General features: G+C 42.1%; 1 protein-coding gene across 1 annotated transcript in view; it reads right to left on the minus strand.

Annotated features, from left to right (window-relative positions):
* The window catches only part of LOC138675002 (WD repeat-containing protein 64-like), a 178,129-nt gene that overhangs the window by 104,880 nt on the left and 54,665 nt on the right, over positions 1 to 18,584 (minus strand). Inside the window, exons 11-14 of the mRNA XM_069762941.1 lie at positions 17,290 to 17,438; positions 15,741 to 15,864; positions 14,554 to 14,726; positions 14,021 to 14,191 (exon numbers count right to left, since the gene is read on the minus strand). Coding sequence (XP_069619042.1) covers positions 14,021 to 14,191; positions 14,554 to 14,726; positions 15,741 to 15,864; positions 17,290 to 17,438 — 617 coding nt within the window. The remainder of the gene's footprint in view (positions 1 to 14,020; positions 14,192 to 14,553; positions 14,727 to 15,740; positions 15,865 to 17,289; positions 17,439 to 18,584) is intronic.

Here is an 18,584-nt window from a genome sequence, read left to right on the forward strand (position 1 = left end):
GGAAAACATTATGAATGGCAAAAGAGGCTGGAAGAGCCAAACGAAAAGACACCGGATTAATAATTTCAGAAATTTTATAAGGACCAATAAACCGAGGCTTAAACTTATGGGAAGAAACCTTCATAGGAACATGACGAGAACACAACCAAACCAAATCCCCCACACGAAGCCGGGGACCAACACACCGACGGCGGTTAGCAAAACGTTGAGCCCTTTCCTGAGACAACGTCAAATTGTCCACCACATGAGTCCAAATCTGCTGCAGCCTGTCCACCACAGAATCTACACCAGGACAATCAGAAGGCTCAACCTGCCCAGAAGAAAAACGAGGATGAAAACCAAAATTACAAAAGAAAAGTGAAACCAAAGTAGCTGAACTAGCCCGATTATTAAGGGAAAACTCGGCCAACGGCAAGAAAGCCACCCAATCATCCTGATCAGCAGACACAAAGCATCTCAAATAGGTCTCCAAGGTCTGATTAGTTCGCTCAGTTTGGCCATTAGTCTGAGGATGAAACGCCGAAGAAAAAGACAAATCAATGCCCATCCTAGCACAAAAGGCCTGCCTAAACCTAGAGACAAACTGAGAACCTCTGAGAACCTCTGTCAGACACAATATTCTCCGGAATGCCATGCAAACGAACCACATGCTGAAAAAACAATGGAACCAAATCTGAGGAGGAAGGCAACTTAGGCAAAGGTACCAGATGGACCATTTTAGAGAACCGGTCACAAACAACCCAGATAACAGACATCTTCTGGGAAACAGGAAGATCTGAAATAAAATCCATGGAAATATGCGTCCAGGCCCTCTCAGGGACCAGCAAAGGCAAAAGCAACCGACTAGCGCGGGAACAGCAAGGCTTGGCTCGGGCGCAAGTCCCACAGGACTGCACAAAAGCACGCACATCGCGCGACAAGGAAGGCCACCAAAAGGACCTAGCAACCAAATCTCTGGTACCAAAAATCCCAGGATGACCAGCCAACACTGAACAATGAACGTCAGAAATCACCTTACTGGTCCATCCATCAGGAACAAACAGCTTCCCTACTGGACAGCGGTCAGGCCTATCAGCCTGAAATTCCCAAAGCACCCGCTGCAAATCAGGGGAGATGGCAGAAAGAATCACCCCTTCCTTAAGAATGCTCAAGGACTCCAGGAGAATCAGGCAAAAAACTCCTAGAGAGGGCATCAGCCATTCTTAAATCCCGGAAGATACGAGACCACAAAATCAAAACGGGAGAAAAACAGGGACCATCGAGCCTGTCTAGGATTCAGCCGCTTGGCCGACTCAAGGTAAATCAGATTCTTATGATCAGTCAAGACCACAACGCGGTGCTTAGCTCCCTCAAGCCAATGTCGCCACTCCTCAAACGCCCACTTCATAGACAACAACTCCCGATTGCCGACATCATAATTGCGTTCCACAGGTGAAAACTTTCTGGAAAAAAAAAGCACACGGTTTCATCAAAGAACCATCAGAATCCCTCTGAGACAAAACGGCCCCTGCCCCAATCTCAGAAGCGTCAACCTCAACCTGAAAAGGAAGAGAAACATCCGGCTGACGCAAGACAGGGGCAGAAGTAAATCGGCGTTTAAGCTCCCGAAAGGCCTCAACAGCCGCAGAGGACCAATTCGTCACATCAGCGCCTTTCTTCGTCAAATCAATAAGGGGCTTAACCACACTGGAAAAGTTGGCAATGAAACGGCGATAGAAATTAGCAAAGCCCAAAAATTTTTGAAGGCTCTTCACAGATGTGGGTTGAATCCAGTCATGAATAGCTTGGACCTTAACAGGATCCATTTCCATAGACGAGGGAGAAAAAATAAAACCCAAAAAAGAGACCTTCTGAACTCCGAATAGGCACTTAGACCCCTTCACAAATAAAGCATTATCACGAAGGATCTGGAACACCATCCTGACCTGCTTCACATGAGACTCCCAATCATCGGAAAAAATCAAAATATCATCCAAATATACGACCATGAATTTATCAAGATAATTGCGGAAAATATCATGCATGAATGATTGGAACACAGATGGACGATTAGAGAGCCCGAATGGCATCACAAGGTATTCAAAATGGCCTTCGGGCGTATTAAATGCAGTTTTCCATTCGTCACCCTGTTTAATACGAACAAGATTATATGCCCCTCTGAGGTCAATCTTAGTAAACCAACTAGCCCCCTTAATCTGAGGAAACAAATCAGAAAGCAAAGGCAGGGGGTATTGGAATGTGACCGTGATCTTATTAAGAAGACGATAATCTATACAGGGTCTCAAGGAGCCATCCTTCTTAGCAACAAAAAAGAAACCCGCTCCCAATGGTGACGAAGATGGCCGAATATGCCCTTTCTCCAAAGATTCCTTAACATAGCTCCGCATGGCGGCATGCTCTGGCACAGACAGATTGAAAAGTCGGCCCTTAGGGAACTTACAACCAGGAATCAAGTTAATAGCACAATCACAGTCCCTATGTGGAGGAAGGGAACTGGACTTGGGCTCATCAAATACATCCTGGAAATCCGACAAAAACTCAGGGACCTCAGAAGAGGGGGAAGAGGAAATTGACATCAAAGGAACGTCACTATGTATCCATTGACAACCCCAACTAGTCACAGACATAGTTTTCCAATCCAGCATCGGATTATGTTCCTGTAACCATGGAAAACCCAGTACAACAACATCATGCAGGTTATGCAACACCAGAAAACGGCAATTTTCCTGATGTGCAGGAGCCATGTGCATGGTCATCTGCGTCCAGTACTGAGGTTTATCCTTGGCCAATGGAGTAGCATCAATGCCCCTCAAAGGAATAGGGCTCTGTAAAGGCTGCAAGGAAAAACCACAGCGCCTGGCGAATTCTAAGTCCATTAAGTTCAGGGCAGCGCCTGAATCCACAAACGCCATGACAGAAAAGGACGACAATGAGCAAATCAGGGTCACAGACAAAAGAAATTTAGGCTGTACAGTACTAATGGTAACAGACTTAGCGACCCTCCTAGTACGTTTAGGGCAATCAGAAATAATATGAGCAGAATCACCACAGTAAAAACACAGCTTATTCTGACGTCTGAATTCCTGCCGTTCTGTTCTAGTCAAAATCCTATCACATTGCATAGGTTCAGGACTCTGCTCAGAGGACACTGCCATATGGTGCATAGCTTTGCGCTCGCGCAAACGCCGATCAATCTGAATGGCTAGAGACATAGATTCGCTCAAACCAGTAGGCGCAGGGAAGCCCACCATAACATCTTTAAGGGCTTCAGAAAGACCTTTTCTGAAAATAGCAGCCAGAGCATCCTCATTCCATTTAGTGAGCACAGACCATTTCCTAAATTTCTGGTAGTATAATTCTGCCGCTTCCTGACCTTGACACAAGGCCAACAGGGTTTTTTCTGCATGATCCACAGAATTAGGTTCGTCATACAATAATCCGAGCGCTTGAAAAAATGCATCTACATTCAGCAATGCCAGATCCCCTGATTCAAGGGAAAATGCCCAGTCCTGAGGGTCACCACGCAGCAAGGATATGATTATTTTAACTTGCTGAATGGGATCACCAGAAGAACGGGGTTTCAAAGCAAAAAACAATTTGCAGTTATTTTTAAAGTTCAAAAACTTGGATCTGTCTCCAAAAAACAAATCAGGAGTAGGAATTCTAGGCTCCAAAGCCGGAGTCTGGACAACATAATCTTGGATACTCTGTACTGTTGCAGCAAGTTGATCCACACGAGAAAACAAACCCTGAACATCCATGCCAGAGCATAAATCCAGAGCCACCCAGAGATCAAGAGGAAAAAAAAGACAAAAGAAAGCACAGAAAAAAAAATGGCTCAGAATTTTTTCCTTCTTTTAAGATGCATTTATTTCATTTTTGGCCACTTGTACTGTTATGATCTGGTGGTTTAGGAGCAACATGGGACGAGCTCTGAAGGAAGTGGTATCTGTACTGACCGCAGTCCCTAAGCTCAACACAACACTAGAAGTAGCCGTGGGATGCTCCTAACACTCCCTAGGCACCTCGTCACAGCCTGAGAACTAACTACCCCTAAAGATAGAAACAGGAAAACTTTCTTGCCTCAGAGAAAATCCCCAAAGGATAGATAGCCCCCCACAAATAATGACTGTGAGTGGAGAGGGAAAAGACATACACAGAATGAAACCAGGATGAGCACAGGAGGCCAGTCTAGCTTGACAGATAGGACAGGATGGAATACTGTGCGGTCAGTATAAAACACTACAAAAAATCCACGTAGAGTTTACAAAATCTCCACACCTGACTAAAGGTGTGGAGGGTCAATCTGCTTCCCAGAGCTTCCAGCATAACAGAATTAATTCATACTGACAAGCTGGACAAAGATAGAAAGCACAGAACGGATAAGTCCACAACCTGTGGACAGAAAAGAGCAAGCAAGGACTTAGTTTTGCTGAACTGGTCAGGATAACAGGGAAATCCAAAGAGATGAAAATCCAACCAGGAACCATTGACAAGTGGCACCAGCTGAAGGAAAGAGCCAGGCTAAATAGCTGAGCAGAATAGACAATCAGTGGAAGCAGCTGCAGACAGCTAAATCCAAGGAGCAGCCATACCACTTAAAACCACCGGAGGGAGCCCAAGAGCAGAACTCACAAAAGTGCCACTTACAACCACCGGAGGGAGCCCAAGAGCGGAATTCACAACAGGTATGATCTATTTAGGGTTAGGGTTAGGGGTAGGTTAAGGGGTAGGGTTAGGGTTAGGATCCCTTTAGGGTTAGGGTTAGGGGTAGGGTTAGGGTTAGGATCCCTTTAGGGTTAGGGGTAGGATTAGGGTTAGGGTTAGGATCCCTTTAGGGTTAGGGGTAGGGTTAGGATCCCTTTAGGGTTAGGGTCAGGGTTAGGATCCCTACCCCTACCCCTAACCCTAACCCTAGCTCTTTCTGTTTATAGTGGGTTTTTTACTTTATTTTGATGATTGGCAGCTGTCACACATTTATCTGCATGCGTTTAAAAATGCAAACGCATGAAAAAACACATGTAAACGCGTCAAAACGCCGCGTTTTTTTCACCACATGCAAAAACGCATGCGTCAAAAAAACTCAGCGTTTGCACGCATTTACATGCGTTTTTTCACCATGCGTTTTTTTTAAAAACGCATGCGTTTTGAAACGCAAGTGTGAAACCAGCCTTACTGTCCCCAGAGTATTTCTCAGGCAAAGGGAGGTGAGATAGGGTCAGAACAGAAGTGGCAGTGAGTAAAGCTGCTGCAGCCACGCTAGCAGCCTGAACAGCTATTGCGGTAACATCCACCGGCGAGGTTGCACGCTCAAGAGACGCCAACCGGCCCTCCAGCAGATGGATGTACCCCTGCAATCGCTGTTCATCCGCAATTACTTAGCCAGATCCTGGCGCTAGTATACTGTTAGGGTTGGCGGAATGCACCGAATATATTTATTAAGTGAGATTGGTGCATTCACAACCCGGGATCCACCGTGCAGGAAAGAACCTGCTGCTAAGTGAATAGCGGCACTATATGGCGGTATGAACTGGCTTTGTTAGCTTCACAGAGCAGCTGAGAAGTCAAGGCTCTGTGCCCTGTTAGACTTTCACAGAGGCACAGGCTAACCACCCAAATGAGAGCACTCAGTGGTCATGCATGCACACAAAACTCCTCGCCGGAGGTGCCAGCATTCTAGGGGCTTATTTCAGCCGGGTCCCTGAACACACATAAACACAAACTCCTCGCCGGACGTGCCAGCATTCTAGGAGCTTATTTCAGCCGGGTCCCTGAACACATGCAAACACATGACCACACTGGCGCAAAGCACATAGCAAAAGAAGATACTAGCGCATGGCCATGCGGCCATGCGAGCCTTAAATAGCCGCAGTACATACAGGACCTTTCAAAGAAGGACCAATGGAGTTGCTGCAGTACCTGAGCATGTGACCCTAGATCTCTACTGAGAGATCTTGCCCTGGGCATGCTCAGTGTGTGCAAAGCAGGACTTAGTCCTAGCACCTACAGGACCTTCCAAGAAGGACTAATGGAAGTTGCTGCAGTACCTGAGCATGTGACCCTAGATCTCCACTGAGAGATCTTGCCCTTGGCATGCTCAGTGTGTGCAAAGCAGGACCCAGTCCCAGAAAAGCCTGCTCGCCGCAGACCAGTGCAGGGTACAATAGCAGAGCCTGGAGAGGCAGTAGTAACCCTTAGCACAGTATCAGTCTCAGTGAGACGCTGGGAGCGACGTCTCCGCTGAGCAGGCTCCACTGCGGCCGTTGCAGAATGGGAGACCGCAGCAGACACGGATCGAGATTCCCTCTGTTCAGCAGAGGAATCTCGACTCCTAACATGGGGTTATTTAGTTTGGAAAAACGAAGGCTAAGGGGTGATCTTATTTTAATGCATAAATATATGAGGGGACAGTACAGAGACCTTTCTGATGATCTTTTTACTCATAGACCTGAGATGGGGACAAGGGGGCATCCTTTACGTCTGGAGAAAAGAAGGTTTAGGCATAATAACAGATGCGGATTCTTTACTGTAAGAGCAGTGAGACTATGGAACTCTCTGCCATATGATGTAGTAATGAGTGATTCATTACTTAAATTTAAGAGGGGATTGGATACCTTTCTTGAAAAGTATAATGTTACAGGGTATATATACTAGACTCCTTGTTAGGGCGTTGATCCAGGGAACTAGTCTGATTGCCATATGTGGAGTCGGGACGCAATTTTTTTCCCAATGTGGAGCTTACTGTTTGCCACATGGTTTTTTTTGCCTTCCTCTGGATCAACATGTTAGGGCATGTTAGGTTAGACTATGGGTTGAACTAGATGGACTTAAAGTCTTCCTTCAACCTTAATAACTATGTTACTATGTTACATAAAGTGACACTGGTCAGATTTGAAAAAATTTGGCCTGGTCATTAAGGTCAAAATTGTCTCAGTCGCTATGGGGCTAAAGAGACTTTTGAGAGTGAATTTGATGAGCATCCTCAGCAAATCCTGAATTTGTAAATGAATTTGATTCCTAGACAAGGGTTACCTGAAAGTGATCTAATCATACACTGTGATGAAAGAATGAATATATGCGAGTTACTTATCTTGTATTTCTGTTATTATCAGGCCAGTGTTATATTACCATTGCAATACACAGTATATGCATTCATAGACTGATTAAAATATAACTTACCTTGTCATGTTTGAATCTTTAAAGTTTGCCAGTAAGAGAATTAACACAGAATTTATCCTCTGCCTCTGTGCCTTTGCGTTGCCTGAAAATGTATTGGATGTAGTAGCATCATCTTCAAGATTTTGGCTGCAGCTAACAAGAAAACATACTGTATTACCTTTGCATTGTACTTTCTCTAGATGATGAACATGATTTAGACATATCATTCAGACAATAGTGTTAGAATCTGTGCATTTTAAGACATTTATATTACATTTATTCACACTGATGGAATTCAATAGCATGTTCTACAGTAATCATGATAAAAAAAAACTAAAACAATTCTGGGTACAATTCTTTGCACAATGTGTTCCAGTGCAGTACCAATGTGTTCCCCTCACACTTACTGTATATTTTGGATCAACAGCGTGCTTATGAGTGTGGCTGTGTAAGGCTACGTTCACACTAGCGTTGCGCCGCCCTGCGTCGGCGACGCAACGCGCGACGCACGAAAAAACGCGCGCAAACGCGCGCAAAAACGCGCGCGTTTTGCGACGCGTGAGTCGTTTTTTGACCAAAATCGGACGCACAGAAAATGCAACTTGTTGCATTTTCTTGCGTCCGACGCGAGCGTCGGAAACGACGCAAGTGTCGAAAAACGCCACCCTAAAAACGCACGCGTCCCCTATGTTAAACATAGGGGCGCGTCGCCGCTGCGTCGCCGGCGCAACAGCGACGCACATTGGCAGAACGCCAATGTGAACGTAGCCTAAAGTAGTGGAGAAGCTGTTGACACTCTCCTTGAAGATCCTATGGTTATATAATGCATTGCCATGTTTTGAATGTTTTATTTATTTTGTGGCCAGCAGCACGTAGCTATTCATTGGACAGGGTTAACTGTTGTGGGTCAGCACAAGAAGGGAGGAGTTATGTGGGCATAGGAAATGGTTTCCTGTGAGGGAGATAAATAGGGAAGAGTGCTGAAAAGAGATTGACCAATAGTTCTAATTTTATCAGACCTGTATTGAAAAGAGTGTTGTGTGTAAAGAAGGGAGACCATACTTGGATAGCATGTTCATAAATAAACATTGATTAAGTGGCAGAAAGATTTTCTAGCTTATGCAAGTGGGGGCCATCAGCAAATGTTTTCTATACAAGATAAGAAGCGAAAGTGTAGCCAGACCAGAGGGTGTTAGAGTGGAAGATGGCCAGGCTGGGACAGGTGTTCTCCTACAGGGAATTGAAGATACAGTGGCACACCAATGAGTGTGTGACCCACATCAATTGGACTCTGAGAATAATAGTGAGGAGCTGAAGTAGTGATGCACCTCAGCTAGTGAAGTCCTCACATGAAGGGAAAATGGAGGGTCCCATAGTGGTTTGCTGGTCTAGTGCAACATGTAACAGAAGTAAAGTACTGCCTTGTGTAACCATGAAGTTCCTGTCTCTGGATTGTGCAGAAGATGTATTCTTTAGGTGTTGCCTGCTATCTGATGTATATACTTCGTATCAGTTTATTCAGTAAAGGAAGTCTGCTTTTGAACTATGGTATCTCTCATCTGTCCCTACTTTTTTCGGTCCTGATATGCCATGACAAGCAGAAGCATGCGGTCTGCAGTGGTGTATTGCTAAGGTCAAAGCACACACAGCCAGGATACCCTTTTTCTGTGGCGTAGCAGGACACAGATAAGACCCTCAGTCACGGTCTCCTTGCCAGATGCAGCTGCTTTCGGCTGATTTGCCAAAGAGAGATCACGTGGCCTCATCCACAGTACCGTAGCAAGAAAGATGTCATGGGCATTGTTATGTGATGCCTCTCAAACAATCACATAGTGTGCACTCTCTTTAGAGACCCCTATGCATTTTGGGATATATTTTAACACCTAATTGTTTCTTTTAGCTAAAGAATTTAAAAACATCTTATCAAAGCATCCCAAGTGTAGTAAAGGTGACAGAATATAGACACTATTCAATGTATCCATGTCCTGTCTAAATCCCAAAGCTGAGGATTTACAAAAATATATATATTGCAAGTGACAAATGGCAGGATACGAATGTATCAAATACAGGGTACAGTTCATTTTCAAGAGAATAATGTACGTTTGTGGCTCAAATTTGCAAAAGGTTACACCTTATGTGACTTCAGGTATGACATATACTAATGTGTATAATGCACTATTTATCTGGGTAAGGAATGGCATTACCTGGCACAGATTAGCCGTATTTTCTTTTATGTTGCCATAATTTGGTAGAATATGAATATATTATTCCAGCAAATAATCAGCCTCTAAGCTGTAAGATTTAATAAACACCCAACACACTTCAAGGCAGCGGTTGAAGAACTTACCCAAGCTGAATAGTTGATGAATACATGTTTATTTCTCCATTTAGACTTCCGGTTACAATAATAAGATTATCCTCCATCTTGACTGCATGGAAACATGTGATCATTCTTTGATGAGATTTAGTCTGAAAATATTGTTATGACATAACATGGTTTACTTGTTATTTTTTTTGCTTCTTTAAGCATTTAAAAGAATCTGTCATTAAGATCAATATCCCCCCCAACCCAAACAAAACACATGGGTATGCAGGTCTGCAAATGCCAAATCTATCAACACCTTTATATCTTCTGTTTTTTGCAATCTCAAGAAATCAATATTTTATTTCAAATGCAAATGAAGCATTTACACTCCCTGACAGAAGTTATGTTGCTTATCCATGTTATATAAATAAAAGCTTATAACATGACGTTAAATTCATCCATTGGTTGTATAAATTATTCTTTTGAAAGCTGGAACCCTCCGAAATGTGGTTTATGTTAAGAAAATAAATTGGCATCAATGCAGAAATATTGATCAGTTAATGGACACAGAATGGTCAGATTTTGGCAAGACAAAAGTTTTGTCGCCCGCAGAAAGTAATGTCATATTCAAACAAATAATTACCTTAAAATACAAATATATGTTGCATAACATTGGTGAATGAAGATGTGGTGCTATTAGAGTCATAATTAATATTTTGCAAGACTTCCATGAGCTTGAAGGACTGCATCCATGTGGTTCAACAATGATTCATACAATTTATTAATGAAGTCATCAGGAATAGCAAAGAATGCAGTCTTACATTCCTCCTAGAGTTCATCTAGATTCTTTGGTTTTGTCTTCCAAGCCTCCTCTTTCATCCTCCCCCAAATATGCTCAATGATGTTCATGTACTTGAGCACCTTGATCTTTTTTGCCTGGAGGAACTTTGTTGTAGAGATGGATGTAAGAGATGGAGCACCATTCTGCTGCAGAATTTGACCCCTTTTATGATTTGGAATATAAGAGGTAGCTAATAGTTCTTGATATTTTAGGCTATTGATATTGCCTTCCACCTTGCAAATGTTTCGCATACCCCCATACTGAATGTAACCCCAGACCATGATCTTTCCACCGCCAAATTTAACAGTTTTTTGGGTGTATTTTGGATCCATACGGGCTCCAGTAGGTCTCCTGCAATATTTGTGGCAGCTGTGGTGTAATTCTACTGAAGATTCATCAGAGAAATCCATCTTCTGCCACTTTTCCAGCTTCCATCTGTTTAGCAGGCTGTGTGACTTTGCAAATACCACACAGGTTTTTATTTGTCTATTGTTTAGTGCTGGTTTCTGGGCACTGATTCGACCATGGAGGCCATTTCGAGACAGAATCCTTCAAACTGTTCTAGTTGACACATGGACTTGAGGTAACCAGGCCTTTTGGAGCTCTGCTGCAGTGGAAGAGGGGCTTGCTTTGGATTTTCTAACCAACAAACGTTCCTCCTGAGCAGTTATCTTGCGGGGTCTGCCGGACCTGAGCTTGTCAAACACATCTCCAGTCTCTTCAAATCTTTTTTTAATTCTTTGTACTTGAAGCTAAGACACATTAAAAGTGCCAGCCACCTCTGCAGTGGATTTGGTCTTCAGCCTCTTGATAATCCAGGCTTTGGTCACAAGGTGGATTTTTGGCATGTTGTCAGAGCTCAAGTTGCAGTTCAAGTGAAGGTCTGGGGTGCTGGGTTTCTTTTTATACACACACACTAATTAACCGATCATTTATTGAGCACAGGTGAGGATGTAAACTAGGATTGCATTATATGACCAGGCGACAAAACTTTCGTCTTGCAAAAATTTGACCATTCTGTGTCCATTAACTGATCAATATTTCTGCATTAATGCCAATTTATTTTCTTAACCTAAACCACATTTCGGAGGGTTTCAGCTTTCAAAAGAATAATTTATACAACCAATGGATGAATTTAACGTCAGGTTATAAGCTTTTATTTACATAACATGGAAAAGCGACATAACTTCTGTCAGGGAGTGTAGTGCTTTGGGCGTTATAGAGCACTTTCTGGGCAGATGCCTTCCAAACTTGTTTCTCTACTCTAGCAACCGGCCTCTTTTGCTTGATTGATAGCTCATTGTCAGTGTGACGTTGCGATGGAATGAGCTCTCAATCAAGCTAAAGAGGCTGGTGCTGGGCAGGGAAGCAACCCTGAAGGCCCAGAAAAGTTCTCTGTCAAGTTCATAGCGCTTAGTTTTAATTCATATGTAAATGATGCGCTATGGTATTCGAGCTTTGAAAAGACCATCATTTAATTTTCTCTCTCTGATGTTAGAAAAATTGAGTTAAACTATGAGTTTCATCTACTCATTAAAGCATTACCCTTTCCCTCAGAGGAGATTTTTTTTCTTATCTAAATGTATATGTTTTTGGCAAGAAAAATATTTTTAGCACTGGGCTTAATTAAAAATGTGGCATCGTTTGCCGACTAAAGGCTCTGTGTTGCACAATTGTAGGCTGAAGAGTGAGTTAACTGACAATCCATCAGTAAATGCTTTCTGACGGTCCAATGAAAGAGTTTGTAACTTTTTTATGCATTCTTTTTACATCCTATCAGCTAAATTATAATCATAGACCACATTAAAGTTGAATGTCCATGGAAACAAAGATTTTGTAAGAGCAAAATAGTGTAACCTTTTTAAAGAAACCAATGATTTTTTTTATAGCACCAGATCTATATATATAATTGTCTAAGGGGCACTTCCGTCTGTCTGTCCCAGAAATCCTGCATCGCTGATTGGTCGCGGCCGGCTGGGCTCTGACCAATCAGTGACGCAGGATTCCCGGGAAGGGGTGTGGTCTCCACCATCACTGCCGGTGTACAGGAGAGAGGAGCAGGAGAGTGTACCGACCAGGATGGAACGTGGAGGCGTCTGGACAGTGCATGTACCATCCCAGATGAGCGAGGGAGGTGGGGAGGAAGCCGGGGACCAAGAGAGGGCAAAGAGTGGAGGGTAGAGGGGGCTGCGAGGACACCGGCCTGTGACTACCTATTGTGTTCAGGCCCCTGGAGTCCTGCGTGTGCGGACATCAGGGGCGCAGGAGCCGGGGCATCGGGGAGAAGGAGCAGGGTACCCCGGAGAGTGTGTGTACTGGCCCAGGTGAGCGAGGGAGGCGGTGAGGAAGCCGGGACCGGGAGAGGGCAAAGAGTGGAGGGCAGAGGGCGCTGCGAGGACGCCTGCCTGTGACTACCTATCCTGTCCTGCATGTGCGGAGAGCCGGGGCACCCGGGGAGAAGGAGCAGGGTCCCCCAGGAGAGGGAGCAGAGGCGCCCAAGTGACAAGCAGGGGCGCCGGGAACAGGGAGCAGAGCTGTGGCTACCTCAAGCATGTGCAAACCTCCAACATTCCGTTACCCTGAACACCCGACATCCTGCACCTCCAACCCCGACAGGCGCAGTCCTCCCACGAATTGGCATGGGATTTGAGCCACGCATCGCTGATTGGTCGCGGCCAGCTGGCCGCGACCAATCAGCGATATTGGTGTGGGATTTAAACACCACTCACAGCGCAACATACATACATACATATTCTAGAATACCCGATGTGTTAGAATCGGGCCACCATCTAGTGCATGCATATAAGGTTAAAAAAAGTTCCCAGATGGACTAACCCTTTAAGACTGAATAAGAGGATAAGAGGCTAGTCTAGGATCTCCAGATTCCAAACTGTAGGACCATTTATAAAAACTGGCTCAATGTCCCATTGCATTTTAATACCCTACTTTTATTGGGTATTATTCATTGACAAACAGTAACAAATATCTGATAGTACAGAAGAGATGATCTTGATACATATATATGAAATGGGATATGGTTGTAGATGGTAGAGCTTTTTTACAGATGACAGTCCTGTATCATGCCAATAGTAAAGCATTCTGGAGCCATTCATGTGTGTAGTTGCTTTTCATACAAGCTAGTTGGCTTGCTTGCAATTTTGCCTAAGAATATTGCCATGAATAACGAATTGTATGTAAACATCCTACAGGATTAACTTCTCCCAATGATGCAATTTGGTGGTGAATAATGCTTTTTCCAGCAAAATGGAGATGTCACAAGACAAAAGTGATGACTAAGTGAATCATTGCATAAAACCTTAATATTTTTAGTGAATGGCAGATCTCAATCCATTGAGAACATGTAGCAAATCCTGAAAAAGTGAGTGGACTAACAAAATCTCAGAAATTGTGATAAACTCTAAGCACTGATTAGACAAGAATGGGTTGTCATCACTCAGGATTTGGCCTAAAAGCTGATATCCAGCATCCTAGGGAGAAATGAAAAAGTCTTGAAAAATCAGTGTTAACTCTGTAAATAATTTAGACTTTGTCAATAAAAGTCTAAAACTCATGAAATTCTTAGAATAGTATTTCAACAATCATAGAAACATCCAACTAAAATATATAAAAACACTGAAGCAGCAAACTTTGTGAAATCCAAGATATATGTCTTTCTCAAAGCTATGTACCATAGGTTTGACCAATACTACAAATACCTGTTGCTCATTATATCCAGCGATCTTTGCACAAAATGGGATTTTGATGGCTGGAAAATGTTTGGTACCCCCCATGGGTTTGTTGTGCGCTGGTTCGAATATCTTAAACCAAAGACCATTATCTTCATTAAATTCCATGGTTACATATAAGGCAGGATCATCCTCCCTTCCCTTAGAAAAATAAATAATTGTGTTACTCATCTGGCTTGATGCTATCATTGAATCAAATACTGGTAAACCATCCACTAAGTTATATCATTATATATATTTCTTGGTCACTCATGTCAATCTATCTGTAAAAATACAATTCGGAGACATCTTTTTTTATCAGCATTTTGTCATTCCTCCTTTATTTTCCAGTGTTAGAATATATACAATCATACTGTGGCCAAGCCAAAAATGTCAAAGAAATTCTACATATCCAGGAGAAATAGCAGAGGAAGGACACAGCAATGTAAGGAACGGTGCCCCAGAATTGTTACACCAGGTATAATGTCCTACAGTCATTTAGAGACAGTAAAGGTATTAAGAACCTGAATCATTTTTATATTCCCGCTGACATCCAGTGCAATAACTGCATGCTGATTATCATCGCATCTCAGGAAACTTAGCTGACAGAAGCATTGATCGTCATCTTTATATCTTCTATTGGGATGCAGAGCCTTGATTTCATAGCCATTTCCAAAATCCCAGATCTTCAATGACCCTACATAAGAATAAACAGTTCTCTATAGTTGATTTTACATTTGTGCTTTGATAAAGATTTCTAATTACATATACTGTAACTGCAATGGACCCTTTTTAAAGAAGACCACTTTAAGCTTCTGTAGCAGTTAGGTTATAACTTCAATTTCCAGACTTTGGGATGAATAGGTCAGAAACATATAAAATGTATGTACATATAAAAGTGAATACCATCTATGTGGTCATATTATTGGGTGGATTCATTCTGTTACTCCCTTCTTCTGAATCCAGCACCGAGTGCTTCATCATCCTTCTGCAGAAGACAGCTTCTTCTGCTCTTCTACAGATAGGTTGCTATTGCAACCCCATGTACTCTGGTGTCATCCCTCTCATGGGCCATGTAACCAAGTGTTTAGATGCCACCTGAGAATTCCGTTAGTTGACATACATGCTTCTACAGTGCAAAATTGCTCTACGAGTTCTGATAAAGGACTCTCTGACAAACTTTGCTCTGCAGCTCAGTCTACTTTACTTTGCTTTTCCACTCTGCCAGCTCTGCATAAAGACATTCTGACAAACTCAGCTCTGCCACTGAGTCAACTTTCCTATACTGCTGTATATGATCTGCATTAGATTCTGCTGCAGAGCTCAACCACATCATTCGGTATTCACTACTTCCTTCTGGATACAACTTTGCTATGTCTGTTGCTTCAACTCTATCATCGGTTTCCATAATTCCAGTTAGGCTACTAGTGTTGCAACTAGAGTCTTTATAGTTCAATTTCTGCTGCCCTGCTGCACCAACGTCACCTGTCCACGTTGCATATTAGCTACCAATCCAGACCTAGGGTTCTTGAGGATCCACCTCACAAAGTTAGATATAGTACTTTGTTTTAGTGAATCTCCTTTATTTCATTAAAAGGTTTATTTAATTTTTGGATCTACAGTGTCATTGTTTTCATCAATCCCCTCTTCCCTCAATTATACAGGTGGTAAATCTACATTTTGCTAGCTATTTTTTAAAACAAAAACAAACCATTATAAGCTCCGGTAGCAAAATGGAATCCATTTATATGAATATCAGCAGAAGTCACTTCAATTGTTGCTCCATGAGCCTCTTTAATTTCATATATTTGAAGACCTGTCTCCATTTCCCAAACCTACAATAAATAGAAGAATCATCAAGGTTAGTTGTAAACGTATCCCTCTACTTCCAGGAATATACAAAAAATGTTTGTGAACTACCTTCCATTATATTCCCACCAGTTGTTAGGATGGCCAACTGTTGTTCACTCACCTGAGGGGTATATTTTGGTTTGGTGGGGAAATGTAAAAGTAGCAGCACCAAGACTTTAGAGATAAAGTTCTACTAATTTATTTTCCACCACATATGCATGACATTTTGTTTTTGCTTTGATTCTCTCTCTAGGGGCCCTTTGAAAGTACTTTCTTCCCCACTTTCCGTTAAGTGGTCCCGTCGAGGCTTTTGTCTGAACCTCCCTCGCAAAACTAGATTTGGGCATATGCACCAATAGGGTCATTGACTATAATGGTGCAGACGGAGTTACCGTGTGCTCTGTCGTGCATCGGGCGTGTATGCTTACAGGAGGTAGATATCCAGATGCAGTCCTTCAGTAGGTGTATATGCTCAACAAACCATGCAAGACAGAGCTCACAGTTACTCTGTTCACAGCATTTTAGTCAATGGCCCCATCGGAGCATATGCCCGAATATCATTTTGTGGGCGATTCTTATGTGAGCCATGACAAGACAACTAAACATGGAAGAGAACGCAGTGTGAAAACCCGCTACGCAATCTTTATTGCCATGTTGCTATAGGACGGTCTATTCCAGGCCAACAAAGGTAAGATAGTGGAGCACCTCAACGAACACTGTTTTTAGATGGTAAGGTATTACCACATTGTGAGCCCTACAGATCCTCCTACTGAGCATGGGAGCACATAACTATGCCCTGCGTCAGCCGCTCCCAGGCCCACGAGACAGTCGTCAATACTGGGATCTAGTAGGTGCTGATAATTGGAACAAAGACTGTTTTTCATTTGTCAGCTGCCATTAAGTCTGTGCCTCTGCCTTAATACCATTACCAACCTTTGCATTTCATAATAAGCCGAAACTAGAAAGAGTCATACCTACTCAAGAGTGAATAAAAAAAAGACATAAAACATCCATGACACATGTTTACTACCAATATCCCCATCCACAATTTACAGCAGAGGTAGTCTCTGTTAATCCTTTGCAGGAGATTAGGACAGTGGAATCTTTGCAAAGTTCGTTGAGAGCAAATTATTTGACTTTACCAGTGAGTGGAGAGGACAATAATCGGGGATGGACTCCACACTTCATAGACTCCGTAGCAAGTGCGTAGGCTATCTGCATTATATATATATATATATATATATATATGCATTTGTATAGTTATTTACAGTGCGTCTCATTTTTACCTTCAACAGCTGCCCTAGTGTGTGCTTGTCTTGTCAGAAATTCAGTCTAATGACATACACATTATTATTAATACATTTACAGTATATTTTAGATTTTAATAAATTCTTTCCATTCAGAGTTACCTTTAAAATTGATTCTGAACAGATACTGAGAACTTGATGAAAGACCTTGTTATATACAACAACATTTATTGACTGATCATGAGTATGCGGGATTTGTCTTGTATCCTGAATCATTCGTGTTAGGGGCCAAACATCTAATGTACATGAACCTGAAAAAATAGGAATGCATGACAAAAGAACATTATTCATCAATATCTAGACCTGAATAATGCCTTTAAGGAATGAATTGTATGTACACCGCGTGCCAAATTATTATGCAAATTGGACATGTGTCATAAATATGTACGGTAATTTTTGGTTTGTCAAATAAACTCATGGATGCTATTGTGTGTTTGGATCAATGAAATCAATCGCCGTCACCTGTGATAATTAGTTTGCCAAGTGAGCACAAGAAAAAGTACTTACAAAGAATATTCCACATTAATAAGTAGGCCGCAGGTTTCAAGCAATATGGGAAAGAAAAAGGATTTCTGCTTCCAAAAAGTGTCAAATAGTGCAATACTTTGGACAAGGTATGAAATCATTAGAAACTTCACGTAAACTTAAGCGTAAGACAAACTCATTTTGGTGACCACCATCCTCCCCTGACCTCAACCATATTGATAACCTTTGGAGTATCCTCAAGCAAGAGTTTTTTTAGTTTTGAAAAAAAAAAACACTTATCATTGGGAGGTTTGTCCAATAAAATTTGATTTATACTCTAACGGTTAATGACTTGAACATTATACGGACTCATTTGCATGGAACATTTATGGAAATCAGAGAAAAATAGAAATTGCATAATAATTTGTAAAGTAGTGCATATATTTTTTTCTTTACTGACATAGAACCTTACAAAAAAAAACATGTGGAACCCAAACTGGATCCCATATTTAAGATGTGGCCTTGCAAATAGTTTATAGAGGGGTAATAATACAAGATTTTAGATCTTTTTTTATACATCCTAAAATCCTGTTTGCTTTAGCAGCTGCTGCTTGACATTGAGTACTGTTGCTCAGCTTACTTGTAACCAGAATACCCCAGTCATTCTCCATTTATGTAGTTCCTACTATATTTCCATTTAATGTATGTGCAGTAATAGAACTCCAGCCTAGATGCATTACTCTGTATTTGTCTACATTAACCCCTTTACCCCCAAGGGTGGTTTGCACGTTAATGACCGGGCCAATTTTTACAATTCTGACAACTGTCCCTTTATGAGGTTATAACGCTAAATTTTGATATTACCTGCATTTATTTGTAAAAAAATGGAAATTTGGCAAAAATTTTGAAAATTTCGCAATTTTCCAACTTTT

Source organism: Ranitomeya imitator, chromosome 1 (genome assembly GCF_032444005.1).
Source record: "Ranitomeya imitator isolate aRanImi1 chromosome 1, aRanImi1.pri, whole genome shotgun sequence".
Lineage (NCBI taxonomy): Eukaryota > Metazoa > Chordata > Amphibia > Anura > Dendrobatidae > Ranitomeya > Ranitomeya imitator.